Source organism: Musa acuminata, chromosome BXJ1-5 (assembly GCF_036884655.1).
Source record: "Musa acuminata AAA Group cultivar baxijiao chromosome BXJ1-5, Cavendish_Baxijiao_AAA, whole genome shotgun sequence".
Taxonomy (NCBI): Eukaryota; Viridiplantae; Streptophyta; class Magnoliopsida; order Zingiberales; family Musaceae; genus Musa; species Musa acuminata.
Genome location: NC_088331.1, coordinates 4,910,252 through 4,936,821, shown reverse-complemented (window position 1 = coordinate 4,936,821; position 26,570 = coordinate 4,910,252). Strand labels below are relative to the sequence as shown.

Here is a 26,570-nt window from a genome sequence, read left to right as displayed (position 1 = left end):
ACGACCGCCACGGCCACCGGTTCCACGGCGTCAGGATCGTCCCCTACGGAAACGACATGATCCCGCTCCCCAAGGGCGGCGAAGTGGACGCCGGATCTGAGGCCGAGGGCAGGGAGGGCCGGATGGAGTGGCCTTTGGCGACGGATTGGGAAGGGGAGAGGAGGAGGACGAGGAAGAACAAGGAGCACAAGAAGAAGAGGCCCGAGGAGGAGGACTCGGATTCGGACTCCGATGATGAGGAGGAGATGGAGATGGGCAAGAAGGAGCTCAAATTTGGGAGGAGGATGGGGAGGAAGGAGCAGCGTGGATGGCTGAATTGGTTCAGGGCCATGTGGGACTAATTACGAAGTGAGCATTGGGTATTGTATGTGTTGTATGTGTTCTTCTGCTTACTAAGCTTCTATGATTCCATACAGTGGAATGTATAGTTGCAGCTATGTAGTTTGTGTTTGAACATGTTTGCTTTGTCATATGGTATGACAATTAGTTATCTTATTCTGCCTGTGGATTCCATGTTCTTGAATGATCCATTCTTATTGCATGAACATCATGCATCTACTAGTTTGACTTATAGATTGAAATTTGTAGACAATTTCTTGAGTTCTTATGCAGAAAGCTGAGGAGAACTGTTTACCAGTGTATTATTTATTCATTATAATGTGCATGAGAGAATGAAAAGCAGCTGAAGACAATGAAAACCAAAGGCTTCAAGAATAGTGTTAAGATAGAGAGATGGAGCCAAGACAGTCATGTACTTCATTACCACATTGCTGCAAGAAGACTCTGCAAAGTCTCTCCCGTTTCCTTCAACACTTCTCCTACACATTACAAGTAATGCAGCTTAACATCACTCATTTATGTGGCATATTTACTACTTGTTGAAAACATATATTTTTAAAAGATGTATTAATTAGGAAAACTGAGGCCTAAATGACTTCAAATATAGGAAATGGATTAAATATTTGTCTATAAGTAACTATAAGTACAAAAATTCAGTCTATAATTTCGCCTAAAAATTCTGGGTCATATTATTTGCATTAATTAAATGGGGAATAATGTAATCTAATTGGTAATTCTTTTATTTTGCGGGAAAGATATTGTGGTCTCGTACAATTAATCGATTGAAAGAATTCGTATTCTAACATCGAAATAGCGTTAGATGTTAGAGGCCACATCACCCCTGACAAGTTCCAGAGGTTGTTCGGTCCTGCTGCGTAGCCACGTCCGTGTGAGGAATTCCACGGTGTGTGATGGTGGACACCGAGTGCGGAATTCCCCATAAGAGATATCTATGGGACCTTTATGGCTCGCCCTCGTCTTGCTCACGGCTCTCTCCCTCCCTCTCTCGTTCCCTTTCGTCTCTTTCCCAGTCTTCCTCTGCGTTCAGAGGCGGAGAATTGATCTTCGGAAACACTAAAATCATACTCTTCTCCATCCCCACCGCCTTTGCTCCCTTGCCTAATGGTAAGCTCGCAAGCCTCGCGTTCATGGAAGTCTTTTTGGAATCGAAAATATATCTTTTTGGGGGGTTTAATTCAGTGTAGAAAGCGCTGACGACGAATGGAATTTCAATGTGCGACGCACTGCTGATTGCAGCTGATGACTTGTTTGTTTCTTTTGTTTTTTTTAATCTCTTCGAATCCTAGGGTTCTATGTTGTTTAAAACGGACGGTAAATCGTAAAACTATCGCCTTAAGAAGCTCATTCAATTTGGTGTTTTATTTTAATTAGACATTTTGGTTTCATCGGCTTCGTGAAATTTGAAGGGATTCGACGAAATTAGGGCCATGAAATGTTATCGTGGATGCACGGAACATTTAACTCTTAGTGGCTTAAGTTGCTGCCCGAGATGGTGTCTGGCGTCTGTTTGGTTTTACTTTGTCATGACTTGCGGCTGCAAGTTCTGCTGCATCTGGCGAAGGAGAATATTAGAACAGTATTCAAGTTTTGGCAATTTATCTTCTATGGAAATTGTCTACTCTGCAAAGGTTTTGTCAAGTTGCTTTATAATTTGCTTCTAGTAGCTCGGATTTACTCGAAGATTATTGCCATCATATCCAACCTAATACAGTAGATATTCTCCTTGGACGACTTTTAGTACAGCAGATATATTCAGAAGTATTTTCTTTCCTTTTTTATCTTTTACAATATTGTAACTGGTGTTGCTTTGCATCCTTAACCATTAATGATCATTGCGGAGCTTGCATGAACTAGCAGAGATTCTTAGGTGGATAAACAACCTTTTAGTCTGGTATACCCTTCCAATATGTTTAAAATGGTTAAACTAACATGGGTCTTCTAACCTGCTATCAGGAAATTGATTCTAAAGGCATGAACTAGGAATAAAATTTCACCTCCGTGTATTCGCTACTTGCAAGCTCCTGCACCTAGTTTGTGAAGGGGCTGATGCATATATGTAGTCCTGCAGAAGTTGTAAATTACACTTTTAGCTCTATAAATTGAAATTACATATTTGATGATTTCTAGATTCTGAAGGTATGTGTATAATATTTTGATGTGAAAGAGGATTTCATAATTTAGACTTATGCCAAGGTATATATGTGGTTTCGCCTTTTTGTCAATTATCCAACTCATTGTTAATAATGGAACTCAACACTTTCTATGTTCTTTAGTTCTGTGATACAATTTACATTCTTCATGAATGTTACTCATAATGAAAAGAAGGTAAATTAGCATGTACACTTTCTGTCACATTTCTGTTAGAGTTTGACAAATCACACTTCTTTTCAAGTGGCATAGCATGTATGTTTATGGATATTTATTCTGTAATTTACAGATATTTCAATGTGTAACTGTATTCTTATGACATGATAATATCTTATGTTGAGGCACTCCCTACAAGCTCTTTCTCATGATTCTGGCATTTTTGCTTCTGTAGGTCTCACCCGAGCGATGGAGCCTGTAGCTTTTATATGCATCTGCCTATATCCGTAAGTTCCTAAGACAACCTTTTTCAGTTTTTGAGGTCAGAAAATCACTAGTTCCACAAAGCCAATGATCGGCCAGTGGGATTGATATGTTAGGTTTTGGAATTTTTGCTTAATTTTATAAAAGAGTTAGAAATTTGACTTATAGGGTGATCTGCAGACTATATATTTACCTATTCAAAATTCAGGAAGTTCTCACATTTATTACTCTGTACCTTACAGCACGATGTGGTGGTTATTGGATATGGACTAGTGACTAATATGATCATCCTATTCATTTGATTTGTATCCCATATTGTCTTTGCTTCTATTGATATCTTGATGCTATTTGGTTTATAGAATATCTTGGAGTTTTGGGAGACTACAAGGGCTTTCCTTTATTGTCATCGTACTTGGATATTTTGCTTGCCTCATATAAGGTGATGTGATCCTTCAAATCTCTTCTTCATTTCTTCTCTCATGCAACACAGATAGTTATGTCATCACATTTCATGTTAAAAAATACCTATTCCTTGTTTGATACACATTGTCACATCTCATATTTATAAAAATAAATAAATCATCATTTTATTATTCATAATTTTTTTTAATCTTTGAATTTAAATCTCTATCTTTACGACACTAAATATTTTTTAAATAAAAAATCACATCATCTTAGTAGGGCCATATGGGAGGAAAAAATCTCCTCCATTGAAGCTTCAGATCTATCACAAGGTAGTAAGCTACTCTTAAAAGAAATATATGATAAAAACACATTAGTAGCTATGTATGTTGATAGAAAACTCCCAAAATCATAAAAATAATCTTCAATATTCATAATACATATACAAATATCAATAATTTAATATGAAATGATAGCATATTAATTCATTACGAAACTCATGTATCATAAAAATAATGATAATTCTTATGAAATAAATAAAATCATGCTTCAATCACATGCAACACATCTCGATGACATACATAACAATCAGATAACAAATACGTACATCACACCCGATGGTACACTCTCCCAACAGTGGATGGAGAGACATACTTTACATGATGGATTCTTCCCAATAGCGGATAAAGAAAACTCATATCGCACTCCTAATAACGGATGAAGTTATATCCCTCACCTGCCCAAGTAGAAAAATATTACTCCAAATAACGGATGAAGGAACTATTTAACCGTTATATTTGATGGCTCGCTAATCCCCGAAGGGAATCACCCTACTTGTCTTCAATAGAGATACATAGTCAACCATGATCATTCATGCATGCATCAAAAAATTAGTATGATAAAATATTATGATAAACTATATTTGATGTATGACCTGCTAGACTATATTCATCAATGACTTTATACCATGATGGATCCGTAGCTCTTTTCATAGGTTGCACTTCCAATGTAGACCACTCAGTATAGTCACATATACTATATGGTAACAATCACATCAATATCATCAATTTAATCTCAAAAATAGGAGAAAATCACTAATCATTTTCCAGTGACACCTTTAGATAAAACTTTTAAGTTCATCAAACCATAAAGATATGAGGGGTTAGACTCTCAACAGTTCTCAATCAACCAGTTCCCTAATTGGAATGACCCAATTAACTTAAATCAAACTTAATTCAATTAGAACCTAACAGAATCAAGCTCAAATCCTTATAGAACCGATCTTGAATCATCATAGACTGGTCTAATTTGGATTTGATTGGTTTCAACTAGGTCAAGTGGGCTTGAACCAGTCAAGTTGGTGTGGAACACCCTTAAATCAGCTTGAACCGATTAAACATATATGATTCAGTCAACTAACGAGCTCAAACTGATAAAGGGAGAGAAAATTAGACTATATCGCATAGTGCTAGCCCAGACCGAACCGACCCACCTGAGTATTAGACGAGTCACGTACACCACACATGCCTATCCCAAGTAGCAAGTTGAGTTAAGGTACAACGGGTTGAATGGAGAGGCGATAATGTGTATAACTACATAATTGGGCGAGCTCAGTTTCATGGGTTAGGTTGAGCCTTACCACTAAATTGGGCCACGCTTGACTGGCTGGTTAAGTCGTGCCTAGCCACATGGGTTGGGTCATGTCTAACCACATGGGTTAGGTTGTGCCAAGTCACATGAGCTAGACCATGGTTGGACATATGAGCTGGGTCGTGCTTTGTCACATGGGTTAGGTCATGTGTAGTCACATGAGTTGGACTATACCTGGCCACATGGGTTAAGTCATGTTTGGCCACATGGGTCGAACTATACCTGGTCACATGGGCTGGTTCGTATTTAGCCACATGGCCTGAGTCATGTCTAACCACATGGGTTGGACTATACCTGACCACATGAGTTGGGGTATGCCTGACCATATGTGTTATGTTGTACCTAGCCCCATAAGCTAGGTCATGTCTCGTCACATGAGTTGAGCCGTATCTGATCACATGGGTTGGTAAGAAAAGAATAGATGATCATACATCTCCTCGAGTATCCTTGTCTTTGGGAATCCTCTCCTCAATCCTCTCACTGCCAAACTCGATAAGGAATAAGGAAGAGGAGAACCCCCTTTATATAAGAGAAGATGAGCTCTCTTCGAAAGGTAAAGAGTGATTTAATTTTTATTTTTAGTTTATTTCTATTTTACTTTCACATACAAAGATAGAATTATAATATTTATTTGGTATGATTCATATATTTACTTTCTAAATATCAGATCACTCATTAGATCATTCATATAATTTAATTGATTGATAAATTTTTTAATTTATCCATATGATTAAAAATTATTTTTAATTATTTTTAATCATACTATACAAGTAAATAAGTTAATAATTTAAATAAAGTAACAAATTATTTGTGGTAATTTAATTTATGTTGAGGGAGAAAATTTGTAGGTGATTACATGTATCGTTTCTGTTGAAGAATACTTGGCTGATGTTGCTGTTGGATCATGCTCTCTTTAGTCTGGTGAAAAGAAATCTTAGAGAAACAAACATCTGTTTTTCCATTTTCACCTTTTTGGTAAAATCTACTCCTAGTATTATGGCTCTCCCAGCATTAGTAGTAAAGTCCAATATACTACATTGGTGATATCAGCTGTTGCTCAATATACCACATATATAGGTCGATAGTTGGAGATGGTTGATCTCATTTATAACCCACAGATCTGGTAGATTGTTTGTGCTCCAAAGACAAAGGGCAAAACCACCTCATAAATCCACATTTGAAGTCCAAGAGTAGCCTTACTGCTAACTTCAGTCAAGCAGCATTGCTATTTATATGACAGGCTACATGAGTAGTTCATGCAGCCAAACTGGCATATCATCAGAATTTACATCACTGAATGCTACAGCTTATATGGAGTTTTATCAACTGGTTGGTTGTCGCTGGGATTTCTCGAAATGTCTTATTCATCATGCGAAAATAGCAATTCTGTTTCCGTCTGTTCTTGAAATTTTCTACCTTCCATTACTTACTGCTCTTTAAACATCAACATCTCTGAAGGAGAACTAAGTTGTTTATGGTCTTTCTTTATTCTGAACTTGGTTTTATTTTGTATTTTTGTTTTTGTTTGGTCAAGTGGAGCTGCTTAATAATTGCTTTTCAGGTTCTAAAACTTAAGCAATCAAGTCACTGTGCCTCTTCCCAGGGATCAACTACCTCCCTGTCTCAAATCTCCCATACTAGTGGTGGGGTGCATCTCAACTTCCACCTTCTCCTCTCCATTGATTGCAACAAGTGAGTCTCTCTCCCTCTTTCTCTCTCTCTCTCTCTCTCTCTCTCTCTCTTTCTCTCTCTCTCTCTCTGACTAAGATCACAAAGGTCACAAGTTGTTCCTTCCCACTGGCAGAATTCCAGGACTTGAAGGACTTTATAGCCATCTTTTTTAGATCATCATGCAACTTGGGTCTGCATGAATGAGGGACTCTAAGCTACCAGTTGCTGCAAGAGGAGGTTGTACTTGAGGTCATAATTGGATCTTTAATTAATTTCCTCCTTCAATTGATCCAATAGACTTGAATTCTATGTGTATGCCCATATTCAACATGATATTTTATGTTATGACAGGTAAAAGGAGGAGAAGAAAAAGTTTCTTTTGACTTATCCCTCTCCTTTACTACTACTACAATGACATTTGCTTTAAGAAAGTATTGGAACATAAAGCTACTCCTCTACTGCATTCAGATATTCGTAGTCATCATTAAAGGGTTGAGATTTTATTCTTCATCCCACTTTTTTTAATTTAATTATCTTTGGTCTCATACTTTTATTAAATTGAACAAATCATGCTTAATTAGTTCTATCATTATATATCAAATACATTGCTTAAATCTGTTAGATGAGTTAATGCATGGATAATTGAACTCAAATATAATAATGTATGTTTTCATTGTGAAATATACTTGAAGAGTAATTTAGATAGTTATTAATAAAATAAATTTGATTAGTTTAGATTATTTTACATTATATAATAATATTATAACATGATAATATCTATTCAATGAGTAGAAAAAGAAAATAAATAAAAAATTAGATTCATTTTTTATTGAAGATTGTAAATCTTAACAGAAGATGAGCTCCGGAATTAGTTTTCAAATCAAATTAGAAATATTGCTTTCTTAAAAAAATTTCATACCATGTATTTCAGAATATTCTTAGATTAATTATTATTATTATTATTATTATTATCTTTTATGTTATTTCTTCTCTTTCTATTCCCTTTCTAAAATTCTTCATGCGTTGCATGATCCAATTGCCAAATTAATCCTTTGCACTAAATCTCATCCATTCTCTCCACACACGTGCAGAAGTCTTCCTCTTGCTTAAAAAACAATAAAAAAAAGGTGAAAATTCATTGGGCGGGAAGCAAATAAAGCTTGCGGACCGCCGCCACTCTTCTGCATATTATGCGTCTCCTCGCACTGTTACGAAAAGAACCCTCGCGCTCTCCCGTCCTCTCCTCTCCTCTCCTCTCCGTGTCTCGATCTCGATCCTTTCGGTGCCCTTCCACTCACAAGAAACCCTAACCCTAACTCAAGCCCACCCGAATCTAGGGTTCCTCGATCCGGGCTCGGAATGGCGGACGCTTTCGAGGATGAGGCGGAGCAGACGGTGACGATCGACGAGTACATCGAAGAGCTCGAGGCGGAGGAGCTGGTATGCTTCGCTCTTAAAAACCCCGTTCTATTTTCCTTCGTGAGTGGAATTTGGGGCTTTTTTGAAGAAATTGGTGACGTTCCTGGTTTGATTTGAAACCCTAGGAAGCCGATCTGGTTCTGGGAGGCGATGAGGGCAAGGAGTGCACGTATCCGCGTGGGTACATGAAGAGGCAGGCCATATTCTCGTGCTTGACGTGCGTTCCCGGTGGGACCGCTGGTGTCTGCACGGCGTGCAGTCTCTCCTGCCATGACGGCCATGAGGTAGGCGACGTCGCCTCTTCGGGTGGTGATCAGTTGTCGATTCTGTTCATTTATAACCGATTTCCTTCATCAATGGGTTGATTTTATAAAAGTATGTCTAAAGATTACATTTTCATCAGGTTCTTCTTCTACATTTGTTTCATGAATCTCCAATGAGAACATTCTGTGAATTATAGATGTGCTTGAAGCGCTTACATGAAGACTGCTTATATGATTTATCTGATTTCAATTAACAAGAAAGTATATACATTAATACACACTAGAAATAGTATAAATTAGGTGTTGTAGTCTCTTGTAGTTTAATTCTGAAGAACCTTTTTATTGTGGATTTCTCCTCGTTTATAGTGTGTGTACGTTGAATGGTGGATAATCTAATCTGTGCATGCGCTGGTTAACCTTGTCATGGACAAAATCATTTGCAATCACTTACTGCAAAAGCTCCATCCAATGTGCTGTTAGTTTTGCTTGATAATCTTTTAGGTTTCATTTTTTATCTTTGCTGCTAGGGACCTGTCTTGGACCACAGCATCCTAAGATTTCACTATTTATCGGATATCTTGAATTCAATTCATATTGTCTGCTTATCTTATACCTAAAGTTATTGATTTTGTGGTGTCAAATATCTGTAAGTTTCTTTTTTTCATTCTTTCTAAACCTGATGTATTTGCTTCAATAGACCTTATTCTATTGTAGTCCATGTGAGAACCATGAGAAATATACCATAAAGATCATTTTGACCGAATAAGTAAGACTTTATTATTTATCAAATTTTTACAAGCTGTACAATTGTATTCATAAAACATCAATTATAGAACCAACCCTAAACAACTACTATATCAATAAAAAGAATTTAGCAAACAATTAGCAAAAATAACCAAGCCAGAAGTAAGTCTTGTAGTTACTGCAGACATGCACTTCCTAGGAAATCCATTCCAACTTGAATCAAGTATCGGCCATGTCCAGCGCTTGGAGCTTCCAGGCAAAGGCATGCCAGCATCTCCATTGACAAATCAGCTATTATGGATTCATCTGACATGATTTTTCTATAAACCAGAAGAAGTTGGATTCCATTGCATGAGCATCGTTATGAGGTGAAACCTTTCCATCTATGAAACAAAATTCTGTAATGTTTTTCTTCCTATTGTTCTTTTTTAACTCAAGATGTTCTCGTGCCAGTTGTAAACGCAATTTGTTTTTACTTGTATTAAATCCTATCAGTTTCTCCTTGAAGTAAATGAAATACAATAAAATAAGCAATTAAGAAGCTTGATGCTGGTTTCTATGGTTTGCTTCTGTGACTACATATTTAGTTGTAGTGTTTTTAGGCTGAGTGTTCTTTCATGAAAGCAGGGATCTATATATGCCATTGAGTTTATTTTTCTCCCTTTTCAGAATAATTTCTTCCGTTGATCTTCCAAAAACACCAATTAATGCCTCGGGTATTAGAGGTAAGCCTATTATAAGTATTGGTGTGAGGAGAGGCTGGTGGAGAAATTTGAGATTTTATTAGAAACAATTAAAACAGATATGATTGTTCTCAGTTTGATTAGTGCCAGTGTCCTAAATAATTCTTATGGTCGGTAGATATTCATGTAGCTAGCTCCAAGTAGTCGGGACATCACATTTTGTTGTTTCTCCAATTCACCTTGTTCTTATAATCTGTATCAGTAATCTTGTCACAGAACTGGTAAATTGTACTGTTGATCAAGTGCTTTTCCATTTGAGTGTATTTGATTTTGTGAGGCTAAACTTAAATATACCATAATTTACATATTTGCACATGATAAGGTCTGTACCTATCAGTGCGTTTATTGGTGATGACCTAGACTCTGTTCTGCCATGCATCATTTTTCTGATCTATAGAAAAAGTGCATAGGTAGCAGCTTTGAGAGTTCATTAAAATATAAAAGTTATAGCCTCTGCTATGGGTGCTAGTCTTAGGTGAACACTGTTGCTGTTTCTGTGCAAACCAGTATATGTGTTCTCAATGTTTCACTTATTTTTATTTATGCAATTTTTTCTTATCACTGATTTTCTCCGTGATTGGTTTTCTTCAAAAGGTTGTGGAACTGTGGACTAAAAGGAAGTTTTGCTGTGATTGTGGCAACTCAAAGTTTGGAGGGGTTTTATGCAAGCTTTGTCCTGATAAAGAGACTGAAAACTCCGAGAATTCTTACAACCATAACTTCAGAGGTTCTTACTGCACATGTGGTCGCCCTTATCCTGATCCAGATGCAAAAGAGCAAATTGAAATGATACAGTGTTGTATATGTGAAGACTGGTTTCATGAGAATCACCTAGGTCTCAACTCTTCTGATGAGGTTGTCTATAGTACACTCTTTTCTGTCAAAATTTAGTAAGTTCATGTCAAGCTGGTTAAATGAAATCCTGAAATCATTCACATCATAAAAAATAAGCTAGATCCAGCATCATATCTCTTTAGGAAACAGTAGTGAATAACTTTTTTCGTGATTTTGCCACATTTACAGCATTTGAAGAATTATTTTGGTTTGTCTACAATGCCTTAACACTTTTTTGTGCAAAATACTTATTGCATAACAGATTCCAAGAGACGAGGATGGAGAACCTTTGTATGAGGATTTTATCTGTCAACAGTGTGCCATCACTTGTTCTTTCCTGAAACTTTATCCTGCTTATATTTGGGCCACGTCAAAGCAAAATAATGCTCCTTCAGTAAGCAATGCTGAGAATGTGGTGGATAATGGATCATTGGATTCTAGGTATCCCGATAAAAATGACGATAACGTGCCTGTTGCTGAGATTCTGGGACACTCTTCAAGCTCTGGCTCGAAGCCAGAATCTGTGTCTACCAAGGAGGAATCTGTTTGTGACGAAGGTACAGAAATAAATGTCAGTTCAGAGGATACCAAACCATGCCCTGAAAATCAAGAATTAAGTGCCAAATGCATTATTGGCGTGGACATTAACGTATCTTCTGTTCTTTTGGAAAAGATGGAACCCATGTTTCTTTCAAAGAAATGGAGAGAGCTTCTTTGCAAATGTGGAACTTGTTATGAGTTCTATACACGTAATGGTATAGAATATTTAACTGACAAGGAGGACACAATTGAGGCATATGAGAAGATGGCCAAGTCAAAGAGGGAGGAAAAGTTGAAGCAACAGGAAGGAGCTGAATTGAACTTTCTCAATACTTTGAATCATGTCCAAAAAATAGAAATCTTGAGTGGCATTGCTGACATGAAGAATGAATTTCGCACTTTTCTGGTAAAGATTATATGCTCGGTTTTTTATGTTTGAATTCTCTTTATCTGCCCATTCTATTTGAAATATTGATTTTCTGGTAAAAAATAGTAATCTTAGATGCAATATGGTCCATGGAAGCCACATAACTCTGCAAAAGAGTTGCATTGTTCACAATGATAGAGAAAGTTTTATTTGAACTTCTGAAGTTGTTTTCTCAGATTAATTTTGTGCATCTGCTGTAATCCAACTAAATCAGATAAGCTCATCTTTATTGCCCGTATGTAAAGTCCAAAGTTGGTTACTTCTGCTTTCATGTTGCATGTTCAGTTGCCAATTTCATAAATCATGTTGGCATGCAATTTGCAAGGTTAAAGTGCTTGTGTTCTATACTTTTTTCCCTCATTAATCCAATGAAACATTAATCTATGAATTTCATTTTTCACTAGCTTGATGAATCTTATGTTTTTGTTCTTGCAGGAATCTTTTGATCAGTCAAAGCCTGTTACATCAGAGGATATAAAGGGAGTTTTTGAAAATCTTGCCAAGAAAAAGAAACAGAGGTTATCGTAAGTGTCTTTTTACGTCTATGGGCATCATTTACAGTTAGCCTGGAGGTTTTGCCTTGAGCTATGACATGCTGGGCTTGTCTACCCTTGTATCATTTTAAGTCTTTCACAAATTCTACTGAAGAGGTCTATGATGTACTTCTAATGGATACATGCTGGGCATCTTTTAGCTACTCTTTGATACTTTCAAGTATATTATATGATCTAATGATCAGTTGCCTTGATTAGCACTACTGTTCTGGCATTTACAGTAACATAATCTTTTTGTTTTTCTTTTGCATTCAGAATCATGCTTAGAAATTAGAGGTATGGAACAATGAGTTCTCATGCTTGGTGTTGAGAAATTTGCTCTCTTAATTTAAGGTCAAAAGACAATGATGCCTCTGCTCTTTTGACACTAATACTTGTTGCACTTGTCATTTGATGTTTCAACACTTGCGAGAAGGAGAAGGGGAAGGAGAGGCTGGAAGATGTGTTGATTGATAAAAACAGATAGATGATGAGGGAGAGAAGAAAATAAGCTCCATCTTGAGTTTACAATGGAGTGCCATGGGGTCCATAGTAGTGATATGGTGTATTGCTGGAGACATGATTTTGATCATAAACATAAACAATGATGCCTAGTCTAATAATATGGTTTTATTGATTCATTATTCCTCCTATACTGATGAAGCTAAAAATAAAAATCCAAGATTGTGTATTGCTGGAGACGTAAATCTTTATTTATCTTTGTTCACTAGGCATGGTCTAATCATACTTATGACTTGGAAGTATCAAATTGTTCATGTGGCTCTTTGCAGAAGAGAAACTCACTCACGTCTCATGACCATTTAATGTTGATTGAGGCATTTGCAGGTTACCGGTGGGAGTTGGGACACCGTTTCCATGGCAAGCATTTTGAACCACATCAGCCATGCGAAGGAGTGTACTTCACTGCGCCACCAAGTCTCTCGTTGATGCACACCACCTCAGCTACCGTTCTCAGCCCGAGTCTTCCTTGGTGGGCTTGTGTCTCACAGGAGAGTCCGCAATGGTAGATATCAGTCACATAATTATAGATCAAGGAAAAGTCACAGCATGGAGACGAAGCTTTTCTGTCATGTTCTCAAGCTGGTAGGTGAAACCAGTCGTTACCATCGCCAACCATGATATAAACACAAAACATATCATAAGACCACTCACCCTGCTGTTTCAAATCCGATGGGTCTCGGCTTGTGATTTGGCTGGAAACAGTACTTGTATCTCCCAAAAGCCGACTTTTTGTCGTCTCTTCCTTGAGATCCTTTCTTTGTTTGGAGGAGGGAAAGAATGCAAAGTCCTCCTGTTCTCATTCACGAAACATGAGAAGGAAATGTGCCAGAATAAACTGCGATAGACGACATCGTTTGGCCGTGCAAGTCAAACTCGAGTTTCTCCAAACTTGAGTTGGATCGAGAAGGTCTATTATGCAGGTGTTGAACACCAGGAACAAGGGATGGTTGGTGAACTTTTTGAGTTTATGGGCAACCCAAGGTTACCGGAAGAGTGTTTCTCCATCTTCAGCTTTAGTACTTCCTAGTACATAATCTTCCTGTTCCACCAAACCCTTCAGATCATGCTACCCGAAGAACTAACAGGAATTACTGTATTCCAACTGATGGAACACCTTTAGATCACATCTAAAACTCTCTGGTGATTATGTCAGAGATGTTGCAATGATTATTATGAAAGCTCATGGTGTGGAAACTCAAGTCGAGACAGTTGTTTTAGCTCTCGAAAACAAACATTTATTGCAGAAGAGAAGTGATGAAACATCTCTGGTGAAAGAGTCACCGAGTGTAGATCTCTATCCATCCTACAGATGAGAACATATACAGAGGCAAAGACATCGAGCTTGCATGGCTCTACATGAGCATGAAACATCAATCTTCGGGGATGCTCTCAAGCGTCGGCCGCCATGCACCGCCTCGTCGAGCCTGCGCGCTTTCGAGCTCACCTACAAACTCCTCCACCGCCTCCTCTTTGCCTCGGACGTACATAGCCAGCAACTGAGCTGCCTCCTCCTTGGTGAGTACCAGTTTCAACCTAATGGCTCCCTTCTTCTTGCACTCATTCGTCTGCTCCCCATGTCTCGAGGCGTCCTCCTTCCTATGACCTCGGTTCTTCAGTTTCCTCCACTTGAGAAGCCCAACTAATAGGGTGCCGATAGCATGGAGCTTTTGCTTGTTGATCCTTGAAGTCATGGTCGTCTCGGCCTCCTCCTGCGCTGCCAAGCAACCCAAGAGCTTCCTCACGGGGAGGAGAGGGAAGGCGAGAAAGTGAGGAGGCTAGAGAGACGGCGAGCAAAAGAACATAGGAAGCAGCACTTATATAGAAGAATGTTCACAGGAAAGATAGGTGCCGATTGACAGTCAACAAGGAGAGCACGAAAGGACCGAGAAATAGCAACCGCAGCTCGCCAAGGGCAGTGCTCCGGGGGTGAACAAATCCCACAAGCAACTGATTTAATGCGGGAAGAAGAACGCTGTTTTGTCTGACCGAGTTATTGCCGGGGTTCTACGGCGTTTAATTCGCCTTAAGCATGAGAATAATGGCGAGGGAAACGTACAAGATATGATCGAATCTTACGGTCCTAATACGATGATGAGAATGTCACGGCGAAGGTGACGGATGTGTATGATACTGTATAATACCGATAGGTTGCACGAATCTTAAAGGAGGTGTTGGACGACACACCATCCCATGTGCGATGCACGTGTCGAGGACTTGTCCCAAAACGCCCCCTCCCCTTGCTTTCTGCCGCCTGCCTCGGAAGAAACCTCGACTATCTTCGTATCGAGATCGAGAGACGACCGCCACACGAGCCAAGGGATGAAGCGGATTCCGCGAATTAAGTTCCCGCAGAGGCACCCGCCCAAGCCCACAGGTCCTTCCGCCCTCTTCCCGTTTTCTTCCTCGGAGATCTCCTTCTAGGGTTCGCTAATCGCTCTTTCCTGTGGTCTCTTTGCTTCTTTCTTGTAGGATCATCGCCACCTGCTGACGAGATTACGTTCCTCAAATCAAGTATGTTCTCTTTCTCTCCCTCTGAAGACGAATATTTCCTTTCGATTTTGGGTTAGATTTCATGTTCTGATTCGAATGGAAGAATGTAATGGTCGTGGTTATCGGATGTTATCATTGGTAACGGGGTTATTTTGGCCTGAAAATTTGGTTCTTTGTTTGAATTTGGGATTTCGGTTCTTGTAATTGACAACGGTTATCTCGCTTTTTGAGTTAATTGAATGCTTATTAAAATATGGTTGTAGGACGACATGAACTGTAGTTCATGAATATAATGCCCATAAAATTGAAGGAGAAGAAGGAATTTTATATTGTTGTTGTGTAGAAATATAATTATTGAGGAATATAATGGACTTAGTTAACTTTTTTGTCTCCCAAAGGCTGACATATTCTTAATTACATTTTATTTACCATGAAAAGAAATCTATTAACTATGAATAATAATAGGTAATTCTGCTGATTTCAGAACTCAAAATGCATAGCAGGTTCTCAATTACAGAACTGCTCTATCCACAAAATGCTATGCAGATCATTTCGTAATTAACATTTCTATGCACAGTATGATTTTCTCCCTCGAACATAATTAATTCTGGAAACAATTACAAAATTTCTGCTTGAGACTTAGTGTTTTTGCACTTAAGCTAATTATATCTTGGTTTCTACTACTTTATCCGCTTGAAATATCTCATGGGCATAAAGAAGTACCTCCATTATGAATTTGTATGTACTTAGAGCTGATGGGTGCAAAGGTCGTTCGTTATAAGCCTCAAATACAACCCAAATTGGTCATCATGTTGACCACTCTTCATTTAGCTTCCAACTCCTCATTGTCATCTTCCTCTTTTCCTTCAGCCTCAACTCTCATTGTAAATCTCTAGCCCCTTTCTTTGTTGTCCTTCCTTGAACCAAAGAAGCATCCTCAAGATTTTCTTATTTTGTCTGGCATCTATCTATTGTTTTTTTGACAATAAAAATAGGTTAATGTTTGTTGTTGAAGAATCTTGATTTTAACAAGAGAAATCCATCTTGACCCACAGACTATGGATATAATTACTGTAGCCCTATTCCAGCACAAAATGTAGCACTAAGTTTATCATAGTAATGATAGTTACATCTTCAATGCCAACCCCTTGAAACAAGAACCGTTCACTTGACCCTCTAAAATGAAACAATGGTTGTGCTTTTTTGAATCCCATGATTTTACATCACAGAGCCCTAGATTCAGTGTTATTTATATTCGTTTTCTCCTATGTTTGTACTTGTATTTATCTGGTAATTTATTTGTATTTGTAAGTAGCCTAGACTCAGTGTATTTTACATAATGGAGCAAGTTTTACTCTACTCTGGTAATTTATATATGTATTCCATGTTTAGATGTGACGCCCCAACCCAAGGTTGCCACATCATCTGGTGACACCCCAAGTTATAGATTCCGATCAGATGTTCCTGCTCCACCTTCTAACACTGCCTTAGGTGGAAAGGCTTCACTCTTGCCAAAGCGCACACCAGTCTCAGATAAAGAGATCGAGGCTATTTTGGTATGTGAAATTTCTTTCCTCGAGTTCTGCTTCATATGTATGTATCTATCAAGACTTTATAATAGAGCAGTCAAGCATTTTCTGTTTCCTTTTTTCTCTGGTTGTTTGTTCTTGATGAAAATTTTCTTCACTATCTTGTTTATTTAATGCAATAAGGTTACCTGTCTAAATAATGGTGCTAATATAGTCTCAGAAAGTGTTTGTTTGTGCTGAATCTAGGAGTCTTGTATCCTACCAAGAATATTTCATCGAGTTTATAGTTCATCTAATTTACGACATGTGTATTGTTCTTCTGTGAGGTGTACGATATGTATTTGACTAGTAGGGAGCATTTGCTGGATAACTAGTCTCCATGTGCTATTAATTCTGACCTGAAGTCTCAGTTTAGAACATTTGTCTTGACCAGTTTACTGCAGGGGCAGGAATGTCTCTTTCTTTTCTGAGGGATAGCTTATGTACTTCTCCTGAAATTTAACCTCATTCTTTTTTCAAGTCTGAGTTCCTTTTCTTTCCTCTTCTCTTCTATGTTTTCAACAGTTAAAAAGGAATATTCATTTGGTTGATTCCCCTTTATACAATCATAATCTCTTTTTTCCCCATGTGATGTCATTTCTTTTTTCTTTTTTTTTCTTTTTTCAAGCTTTCTGAAATCTGCATTACATGGGATATTAGACCATATACTTTTATGTTTCTTCGCGATTCACTAGCTCCGGTAAATCTTTGCATGCATATTTGTTAGAAGTCAAATCATCTGACTTATAACTACCTAGGTTTACCGGTAGAGGTTGATTGATCATTTAAGAATCCAGATCGATCATCTAGCAAAGATCCTTTTGTTGTACCTGTGTTGAAAGAAGAAATTCTAACACATTTTTTTTGCAGTTGGGTGGTTGCTTTTAATGCTACTGTGATGTGGGGGCAGAGCTGTTCCTCACCCTCCTGAATAATACTACACTGGAGTTTTGTGATGACATCTCCAAGTACATTAATGGTCTGTCTTTGGACCATCCTTATTTTTCTCCAGAACATGAGGTTTAAGCCTGAATATTGTCACATTCCTGCATTTCTTCCAAGATCGATGCGACATCGCCAAGATGTTATTTTCTTTCTAAACAAGCCCTTGAGATGCTCAGTTGAAGCTTATTCTTGTGATGGTGACTTCTTAATGTTTGCTCTTGATCTTTTTCACTGGCATTTCTTCTAAAAGTGCTATGGAAGATGCAGCCTAAACAGCGGTCACTCTGTGTTTGAACTCATCTTGTTTCTGGGCCAAGTATGGATCTGGCTGAAACCCGAATCCAAATCCCTAGCGCGGATCGCATATCCCAACCCGTCAATGCTTTCCGGTCGAGTGTTAATTGGGCAAGGAGAGCAAAACCCGGAACCCGATTTCGTGAAACGGGTCCCGAACATGGACCCGTTAGCTTTTTGAATCCATTCACCCGACATGGTGTGTCAAATACCACAATAGCTCGAGCATGTGGTGGGGATGAAGTCGCCCGACCGTCGCAGATAACGGCGAACGCAGCTGCCGAACTACGAAGCGCGGGTACTTGTTTATCTCCGTTCCTTTCCGTGGAAACCATTGCGCGATTCCAACCATGTCGTGTTCCTCTGCGTCTCTACTCGTAGCTCCTCTCCTTCTTCCCCACCATTCCAAGAAGCTAATTCTCCCACGTCGACGAGCCAGAGCTGCCATCACTTCCTCTCTACGCCTCGGAGTGGAAGACCTCGCCGAGCTGGCCCACAACAAGGTACGCGCGAGTCCGATTCTCCCGGAGAGAGGACAGTGAGCTTTTTGCCTCAGTGTGTTGCGGTTCTTTCCCATCTGGTAGGTGCTGGTGGCTGCTGCTATTTCCGGCGCTGTTGGGCAGCTCTCGAAGCCGCTGACGTCGGCGATCCGAACTGGGAAGGGCATCGACCTCTGGGCGGCGGTGAGTGCGGGTGGCATGCCGTCCACACATTCCGCGGTGAGACATGTTTCTTCTGTTTCTTCTTTTTGGATCCTCTGTATTGATGGCGTTGAATTCTGAGGGTATTTTGATGAAATGTGTTCGGCATCTAGGCTGTTGCTGCTGCGGCAACTTCGCTTGGCCTAGAGAGGTAAGCTCGGAAACTGTTTGGTTTAATTCCCCAGCGGTTAATTACTATCACTGTCTTCAAATTTTAGCCGGACATCAGGGAAATCTTTGATGCAAGGAATTGGTCTCTTTGTATTGGTCTTGTGTAACTATGGTAGTTTTTAGAATGCAGGGGATTCTCGGACTCAATTTTTGGCATGTCTGTGGTCTTTGCTTTTCTCGTCATGTATGATGCGCAGGTAAATCAGTGTCATTTCAGTATGTTATTTGGTTTAGTGTCTGTCATAATTCGTCAATTCTTTTGTTTCGGTCTCCTGCCATCCTTATTATTTTGTGTTTCATCTTTCATGGTTGAGGGATGTTACTCCTGTTTTATGCAAAGCTCCTTGTCTTTGCTGCATCAATCTGTATTATTTATATAGTTATTAAGTATGTGCTGCTTTTGGAACTAGTGAAACATAAGCATTAGCAGTGGGGATATGTTAGTATAGTGAATTCATTTATTAGTTATTTCCATATGTTCTTGAACACTTATTTGAAGGGTTTCTCTGTGTTTTTCTTTAATGAAGTTTTTGTAAATTTTCATAGGGCTATGATATACATGGCAATTACGTATTTAGCCAGCTGCATTAGGAGATGTTATATTACTGGATGAATATAACAACATTTTGTTGAATTATGAAATTTTGGGTTTCAATCATATGTTTTAAGTGTTTGATACAAATTTTTGAAATTGCTATCTATTCTAATTTATAAATTATAACAAATGTAGAAACACCTCAATTGAGTCCCACGTCGGGAGTGGGCAATGGATCTAATGTAATGCTATTAACTTGGGCTTTAGAATTTTGGACTAGTATTTCAGGTTCATCGAAATTTGTAGATCCATCAGATCGAGTTGTGACAAACGCAAAGCTACTAGTGGGATTTACTTATGCCACGATACAATAACATGTAAACATTACTACAGAGTTTCTAGAGTTATGCTTGGGGACTATATGTATCATCCTGGCCTTAGTCTTTTTCCCTTCCATTAATTTTTTAGTCTTTTCATGCTTTCTTTTTTCTTTTCTTTGCTTCAATCTTTTCTAGCTTTCTTCTTCATCTCTTTTTCTTGATCTTTTTTAGCTACTTCTGGCAAAAGATTAGCTTCACCAATCTTTACATGTAAAATGAAGAGGCAAAATATGGTACTGAATTTGTTGAGAGCATATGCATGTGATAGTCTTTGTTGCATTTAGATGATCAAAACAATGAAATTTATATCACAAAGGTCTTGACAAAGATATAGAATATGTAAAGGGAAAAGTGGTTTACCCAAATGAACACCACTTGAAATGATGATCACTTCCTCAAAAAATAAAAGATATGTACTCGAGTTGTTTGTCTCCAAATTAAAATTACTAGAAACTGTTGACTATGTTTTTGTCCTTCAAAATATTTGGTGACTCGATGATGTCATACTAAAATTGAGTGATTACACTAGCTGTGATATATGATCAGCTATTCATTGGCTCGCTTCCTCTTCAAGTTATTTGTTGAAGCAAAAAATCTTTATGCACTTGATTATTCTCAAAGTATGATGTTTCCCTTTCCTTGGTTTGTCAAATTCAGGGTGTCAGAAGGGAGGTGGGCTCTCATGCTAAGATTCTTAATAAGATACTAAGTTCCCAAGAAGAGGACGATGTGCAAAGTCCTAGTTCTCGAAGTTCCTCGGTGAATTGTGAGAAGATGTCTCCGTTTGCCTCCATTTCAGAGAAGGCAGAGTCGTACGGACAAAATTCAGAATCTTATTCATTTCTCAGACCGGGGATTACATCCACCAAAGTAGACATGCCAAGCCCAAAAGTTAATTTTAAAGTGCCATTACTGAAGAAGTATAGCAATTACCCTCTATTGAATGAATCGGTTGGTCATACAGAGGTTCAGGTTCTGGTTGGTGCCATATTGGGTCTTATTGTGAGTGTAGCAGTCGATGTAATTTTGTAATCCTATTAGGTAGTATCTCGACAACAAAAGTCAACTACCATATTTGAGTCATACAGTTACTCACTTGTTCTTCAAGAGTCAACTACCGTATTCTATCCAAGTCATATCTGTTATACTTCAAGTAACTGTGGATTGCATCAGGCCATTTTTGATCTTTGTGGAGGCGTGTATGACACTGCTCCCTCCAACGGATGGCAACCCGATTTAGTGTCTTAAATCCCAAGCATTCTAATTCGCAATGATTTTGCGTGGTGAATAATTCTCTATACAGAAATGAGAGAATAGTTGGGAAGGAAAGAACATGACAGCCTCATAATTTTTCGTTTTTTCCTTTGATTTTATATTGCACATATAATCGTGAGAAAGATAGCGGTTGATGGCCACTTGATCGTTGACAAGAAGCAAGCAGCAGCTTTCACCTTTCTCTGTTCAAAGGCATGCCTTGAATTCTCTCTCATGTATTTCACTTTCTTGCGTTTACTGTTCATCTCTCTCTCTCTCTCTCTCTCTCTCTCTCTCTCTCTCTCTCTCTTACCTTCACGACATATAAATCTAGAATTGCTCGGGGAAGATCCATCTCCTTATTTTCCCATCATTAAATAAAGATTAGAATCTCAGCTTTCGGTGAAGAATCTGAGAATTCTGACTTCGTCAGAGTTGACCCACACGCACAAAAGTCGTCGCTCGACTGCTCCCGTAATTGACCTCCTCCTTCCGCCCTGCACCCAATCCACATGCATGCATGGTTCTCTTTTGCAATGGGGACTTGGGAAGTCTCCAAGCTCGAAGAAGAGAAGGTATTCCCATGCTGTCCTCTAATCTTATCGAGCTCTCTTCTACACCAACCCCATTTCACCCAAACAACGAGGGAAAGTATGGCAACAAGTTTGAAGAGGGTCGAACATCTTTTGCCCTGTGGCCAGAGACCTTGTGACCTTTTGCGTTGCCTTGATCCTCCACTGTTGCAGGAAAGAGCAGCTCTGCGACGTGGAACGCACTTGCATCCCTGTATGAACGCACGTCATTCTCACTTTGTCTTCTCTGATTTGGTATTGAATTGCCATCATGGAAACGGAGGATGACTGCATATACAGCTAATGTAAAGGCATGGACGTGGATGCTGAAAGTTGTGTGTTCTTTCTGCTGCATGACTTTATTCTCTGCCGCGAACACATGCCGGGTGTACTCCATGGCGTGTGACGTTGCGATCAATCTTTCCTCTCTCGCTGTGATCCATCCATCTTTACCCCGTTCTTGCGTTTAGAGGAACACGAAGGGACAGAGGTTGTATGGCGAACGAGAAGCTCCATCAGTCCCAAGTCCATTAAGCAGTGGTTGCAAACGAGGATTGAGAGAGAGAGACGATAAACGAAGAATTTAATTGATTCTGGACGAGCAATGAAGATTTCATATTCTAGCCCAAGTGAACGAAGGATTTGATGGATCGACAATGGCTTCCTTTAGGTGTTGGATTTCGGCAATTATCTCGAAGTACATCATACGGACATCAACTTGAAAGGGAGAAAGCGAGCTACATATGTTCTGAAGGACACTTTGATCGATTCGTTATCACCAGCGACTATAGCTTGAAATCCTCATCAGTAAGTGTGCAACAGCTACGATAGCTTCTGGTGTTCTGCTCCATGGATGAGGTGGTGAACCACACTCTTGCAGCTCGTATTCTTCCTGCAATCTGCTGCACCATAACGAAGAAATGATCAGTAAAATTACTTCCCTTGGAAGAGCACATCTGCTAATCCACTGAGCCGCTACGTATAGAGCTTGAAATCTCAGTCGTCATCAGAAGTTGGGTGATGTCGTCGTGGTTCGAAAGATGAAAACGAAGTCAGGCTTTCGCGTTGCAGACGAAGGCATCCTTCCTCTCTTCCCTTCGTCCTGATCTCCATCCATGGGGCGCGCTGTCCCAACCGAGGGGAAGGATCGCGTCGGCTGACCGGTGTCTCGGATGCGACAGGGCGTCCTACTGATCACTACGTGTCAGGAATCAAAGATTACGTGTAAGATGTGGAAAGAAGGGTACGATGGTAATCTTAAGGGCAGTCATCATACTATCATCCCCTTCCAACGGTGTGCTGTCACTGTCCCTGCAATTACTGGCCCGAAGAGGCATGAGGGAGACCCCACTGCCTCCAGCTTCCAGAATCCTCATCATCAGCAGGTTCGCCTGCAATGGCGTTCTAAACATGGCCGACGATCTAATGTCCCAGCAGAAGCGAAGGAAGATCTAACATTTGGATGCGGTAAATCTTGAAGAGATGTTGCTGTCGGGACAGATATATAAGAAGTCAGCAAAACGGCAATCGTCACGGTTACGTTTGGTCGCGGTGACTTTGTAGAGAGGGGGGGGGGGGGGAGAAGAAAAAGAAGGGGGGATGGATGGATGAACGGGAGAGCAAGTAATCTGGCAGGCAACAACATGGCGGATGGTGCGAAAAGGTGATGGCTCTTTTGGCCAAGCGTTTAAAGGTGCGGAACTGTCACAGTCTGCGCTCAAAAGGAGGGAGAGAGAGAGTGTGTGTGTGCGCGTGTAAGGTTTGCAATATTGAGGAAGGTTTTGCTCTTCTCATCTCTTCAACGGCGCACTGAGTAACACAAGGCTGTCGATGTTGTTGGGGTTGTGTCTTGGGAAATGGGTCGAGTGAGATAAGCAGGATCTTTAAATCTCTGGTGCATGTCTGCCTCTGCCTTCTCGGCTCCTCTCTCTCTCTCTCTCGCTCTCTCTCTCTCTCTCTCTCTGCTGCCTGACACTGGCATGGACAGGTTGCGTTCTTCTTTCGAATAATAGTCGCTGGCCCACCAGCGGCCGAAGGGCAGGAGCACTAACTCTGTCCATCTCCTCTTACCTCTCCTCCGAGTGAAACCCAAACCCTCTTTTCCCATCCCTGTCGTCCATGTCCTTGCTGCTTTTCCACGGGTTGTGCCTCTCCTCCTCTTGAGACAATGTGATGGCTTGACATCTAAACCCTCTGTCCCTGGGCTCTCGGCCCCCAATCTACTTCAGCTGTGTTCTTAATCGCCTGGCGAGATCCAAGTGTAAGCAGCTCTTAGTCTGTCTATGATCCTTGGTTTCTTTTCAGATTTTTATTGTGAGGTCTTGTGGTGGTTGTTTAAGAGCTGAGCTGGTGGTGTTTGGTGATGGGAATTTGGGACTTGGATGGCCAAAGCAAGCAGCAGGAGGCCAAACATCAGCAGCGCCACCAGGAAATGCTACCAGTTCAGCAGCAGGAGAGGCAGGAGGAAGCTGAGAGAAACGAGATCTAGTAGCAGGCGTCAGCTCGTAAGATCCAAAGCTGGAACAGGGGCGCAAGAAGAAGGAGCAGGATCTGGATCCGCGGAGGAGTCTGTACCTTCCAATTCAGGCAGAAGCAAACGAAAGCGAAAAAGAGGGCGAAGTAGCGCCGCAGGGGCTCCAAGAACAACAGCGAGAAGAGCAATCCCTGCGAGGCTTCCAGCTTCACCAAATCCACCACAACAGGAGCTCTTACTTCTCGTCTTCTTCTTCTTCAGCTGCCACGGCTTCCTCCTCCGAGTATGCCTGCCTTCCCGAAAGGATTGGGGAGGGTCACAGCCACAACAGCGCCGGCTACGACCAGCTCGCTCTCCTCCACCACCACCACCAGCAGCAGTTGCAGCGGCCGCAGCCCCGCTCGAGGCACGGCGGGGCGAGGGGCGGCGCGGTTGGGGAGATCGTGGAGGTCCAGGGCGGCCACATTGTGCGGTCCACCGGCCGCAAGGACCGTCACAGCAAGGTGTGCACCGCGAAGGGCCCCCGCGACCGCCGCGTCCGCCTCTCCGCCCACACCGCCATCCAGTTCTACGACGTCCAGGACCGCCTTGGCTACGACCGCCCCAGCAAGGCCGTCGACTGGCTCATGAAGAACGCCAAGGCCGCCATCGACGAGCTCGCCGAGCTTCCGCCTTGGAGCCCCTCCGCCACAGTCGCAGCCGCCCAGGCCGCCTCCTCCCGCCGCCACCCTCCGCCGTCCACTCAGCTCCTCTCCGCCGAGCAGACCATCGGGGAGTCCAGCAGCAAACCGGTTGCCGTTGCCGATCCAGCTCTTTCTACTGCTTTTAGTTTCGGCGTCGGCGGGGGCGACGGCGGCAACGAAGGTAATACCTTTCTTCCTCCTTCCTTGGACACCGACTCCATTGCCGACACTATCAAGTCCTTTTTCCCAATGGCTGCTGCTGCAACTCCGCCGTCTTCTAGCCCTTCCATCGGTTTCCTGTCCTACTCGCCGGAACTTCCGTCACGTACCAGTGGCCAAGCTCAAGACCTCCGCCTCTCCCTCCAATCCTTCCAAGACCCGATCTTTCACAACCCAGAATCCGGCCACCATCACCACCACCACCACAGCCAGTACCACCAGAGCCCAACTCCTTCTAGGCACGATGCACATTTCCCGAGCTCCGCCCAGCTGGCCTCCGATGCGGCCGGCTGGGCCGAGCAGAGCCACCGGATTGCTCCGTGGAATATGGTGGACTCGAGTGGCGGCGGTGGGGGATACGTGTTCAGTTTCCCACCGCCTCAGGCGGCGCCGCTGCACTCTTTGCTCGGACAAAGCCTGTTCTTTTCTCAGAGGGGACCCCTTCAGTCCAGTAACTCGCCCGCGGTTCGTGCTTGGGCCGACCCTGTGGACGCCGCAGCCGACCACCGGATGCAACCTGCGCTTTATCCATCCATGCCATCCATCGGATTCGCATCCGGTGCCAGTTTCCCAGGGTTCCGCATCCCGGCACGGATCCAGGGCGAAGAGGAGCACGACGGCCACAACGACAAGCCGCCCTCTGCTGCCTCTGCTTCTCGCCACTGATGGAGTTTGTGGAGGAGCGATCACCACCAATCGGATACCTCCCCTGGTAATTCTCACTCCAACCATTTCATGGTCTTCTCGACTCGTATTCCTCAGAAACCGACGTAGCATCTGTTGTTTTCTTAGGATTGCCTGGTCTGCTGAGGAGGAAGGTGATGGGAAGCAGCTGCATTGCCATATATACATGGAAAAGACATCTCCTTGGATTCTTTGGTTGGTCGGTGCCTCTCTTCTCTGTCATTTGGCTCTCTTTTCGATGGGCTTCCGAAGCCTTCTCGTGTGCTCTTCTTCTATCATGGTAAGTCTCAGTTTGCTATTGTAGTAGCGGTAGTAGTTGTAGTCGTCATTGCCGAGGTCGCTTATTGTTCGCTCTTCTCGGTGGTCTCATGTTTCCCTGTGGCCTTCAGCCGAAAGGGAACGCAAGTGAACTGTTGTCCTCTGGAAATGTCTGTGGAGATTTGTTCTGCTTCAGATTTAAGGAATAAAATATAAGTAGTCATCTGCTTGGATTGAGCCATGAAGGCAACATGTTGTTTTCATGCTGAGAAGCAGCAGGTGGATGGCTACTCTGATTGGAAATCATCGCTGGTCTTTCCTCTTCCCACTTTCTTGGATATATTATGTTTTGTATTGTGTGAAAGAGGTGCAGCAGTGGCATTAGATGATGCTTCAACATCCTCAAACCAACCATGGAGATGGATTTAATAAGCACTTCAATGATTGCACATCAGATGCCCCCATCCGAGTTGAAGCTCTCTCTCTCTCTGTCTCTGAACAGATGCTGCTTTCTGTTCCAGCGAGTTTGTTTAAGTGGCCAAAGAACATAAAAGAATTAGAACAGCAGGAAAGATTAGAAGAAGCATCCGCCATGTTCTCTCTCTCTCTCTCTCTCTCGAGTACTGTTGCTTGCGTGCAAAGGTCTCCTTTATGATTTCATGACTGT

The 26,570-nt window shown here is 41.3% G+C and overlaps 4 protein-coding genes and 1 long non-coding RNA gene across 8 annotated transcripts; 4 read left to right on the top strand and 1 right to left on the bottom strand.

Moving 5' to 3' along the window:
- The first annotated feature begins 1,308 nt into the window (after positions 1 to 1,308).
- Positions 1,309 to 12,372, top strand: LOC103984122 (uncharacterized). Of its 3 annotated transcripts, none has more exons than XM_065182024.1 (11): positions 1,309 to 1,464; positions 2,900 to 2,951; positions 3,288 to 3,367; positions 6,542 to 6,672; positions 6,785 to 6,888; positions 7,003 to 7,142; positions 7,743 to 8,091; positions 8,196 to 8,354; positions 10,415 to 10,675; positions 10,917 to 11,600; positions 12,057 to 12,372. In XM_065182024.1, the coding sequence occupies exons 7-11, from the start codon at positions 8,011 to 8,013 to the stop codon at positions 12,147 to 12,149; spliced, it is 1,278 nt and encodes a 425-aa protein (XP_065038096.1). In that variant the 5' UTR covers positions 1,309 to 1,464; positions 2,900 to 2,951; positions 3,288 to 3,367; positions 6,542 to 6,672; positions 6,785 to 6,888; positions 7,003 to 7,142; positions 7,743 to 8,010; the 3' UTR covers positions 12,150 to 12,372. The 3 variants fall into 3 exon arrangements, with proteins under 3 accessions (XP_065038096.1, XP_065038095.1, XP_065038097.1); XM_065182023.1 differs by having other exon boundaries at positions 6,785 to 6,900; XM_065182025.1 differs by having other exon boundaries at positions 6,584 to 6,672; positions 6,785 to 7,142.
- A 2,520-nt stretch (positions 12,373 to 14,892) lies between these two features.
- Positions 14,893 to 17,910, top strand: LOC135673217 (uncharacterized). The gene is made up of 4 exons (XM_065182029.1): positions 14,893 to 15,050; positions 15,146 to 15,187; positions 16,559 to 16,722; positions 17,605 to 17,910. The coding sequence occupies exons 1-4, from the start codon at positions 14,996 to 14,998 to the stop codon at positions 17,620 to 17,622; spliced, it is 279 nt and encodes a 92-aa protein (XP_065038101.1). The 5' UTR covers positions 14,893 to 14,995; the 3' UTR covers positions 17,623 to 17,910.
- A 148-nt stretch (positions 17,911 to 18,058) lies between these two features.
- LOC135673216 (uncharacterized) lies at positions 18,059 to 20,913 on the top strand. The gene is made up of 5 exons (XM_065182028.1): positions 18,059 to 18,476; positions 18,558 to 18,692; positions 18,788 to 18,825; positions 18,976 to 19,042; positions 20,418 to 20,913. The coding sequence occupies exons 1-5, from the start codon at positions 18,324 to 18,326 to the stop codon at positions 20,790 to 20,792; spliced, it is 768 nt and encodes a 255-aa protein (XP_065038100.1). The 5' UTR covers positions 18,059 to 18,323; the 3' UTR covers positions 20,793 to 20,913.
- A 1,239-nt stretch (positions 20,914 to 22,152) lies between these two features.
- LOC135673220 (uncharacterized) lies at positions 22,153 to 23,066 on the bottom strand. Its single transcript, XR_010513263.1, has 2 exons — positions 22,863 to 23,066; positions 22,153 to 22,783 (listed from the first exon to the last, which is right to left on the bottom strand). It is a non-coding gene; the product is annotated as an uncharacterized LOC135673220 (long non-coding RNA).
- Positions 23,067 to 23,557: 491 nt separating this feature from the next.
- Positions 23,558 to 26,209, top strand: LOC135673215 (transcription factor TCP4-like). 2 transcript variants are annotated; one of them, XM_065182027.1, is made up of 3 exons: positions 23,558 to 23,846; positions 23,978 to 25,673; positions 25,754 to 26,209. In XM_065182027.1, exon 2 carries the CDS (start codon positions 24,686 to 24,688, stop codon positions 25,625 to 25,627), a length of 942 nt encoding a protein of 313 aa, XP_065038099.1. In that variant the 5' UTR covers positions 23,558 to 23,846; positions 23,978 to 24,685; the 3' UTR covers positions 25,628 to 25,673; positions 25,754 to 26,209. The 2 variants fall into 2 exon arrangements, with proteins under 2 accessions (XP_065038099.1, XP_065038098.1); XM_065182026.1 differs by having other exon boundaries at positions 23,926 to 25,673.
- The last annotated feature ends 361 nt before the right edge of the window (positions 26,210 to 26,570 follow it).

Coding starts and splice junctions, on each gene's coding strand:
- LOC135673215 (XM_065182027.1), top strand. CDS start 24,686: ATGAAGAACGCCAAGGCCGCCATCGACGAGCTCGCCGAGCTTCCGCCT.
- LOC103984122 (XM_065182025.1), top strand. CDS start 8,011: ATGGCGGACGCTTTCGAGGATGAGGCGGAGCAGACGGTGACGATCGAC. Junction 8,092..8,195: donor AGCTCGAGGCGGAGGAGCTG/GTATGCTTCGCT, acceptor TTGAAACCCTAG/GAAGCCGATCTGGTTCTGGG. Junction 11,601..12,056: donor ATGAATTTCGCACTTTTCTG/GTAAAGATTATA, acceptor TTGTTCTTGCAG/GAATCTTTTGATCAGTCAAA.
- LOC135673217 (XM_065182029.1), top strand. CDS start 14,996: ATGAAGCGGATTCCGCGAATTAAGTTCCCGCAGAGGCACCCGCCCAAG. Junction 15,051..15,145: donor GCACCCGCCCAAGCCCACAG/GTCCTTCCGCCC, acceptor TCTTTCTTGTAG/GATCATCGCCACCTGCTGAC. Junction 15,188..16,558: donor GATTACGTTCCTCAAATCAA/GTATGTTCTCTT, acceptor TTCCATGTTTAG/ATGTGACGCCCCAACCCAAG.
- LOC135673216 (XM_065182028.1), top strand. CDS start 18,324: ATGTCGTGTTCCTCTGCGTCTCTACTCGTAGCTCCTCTCCTTCTTCCC. Junction 18,477..18,557: donor CCGAGCTGGCCCACAACAAG/GTACGCGCGAGT, acceptor CCCATCTGGTAG/GTGCTGGTGGCTGCTGCTAT. Junction 19,043..20,417: donor TCGTCATGTATGATGCGCAG/GTAAATCAGTGT, acceptor TGTCAAATTCAG/GGTGTCAGAAGGGAGGTGGG.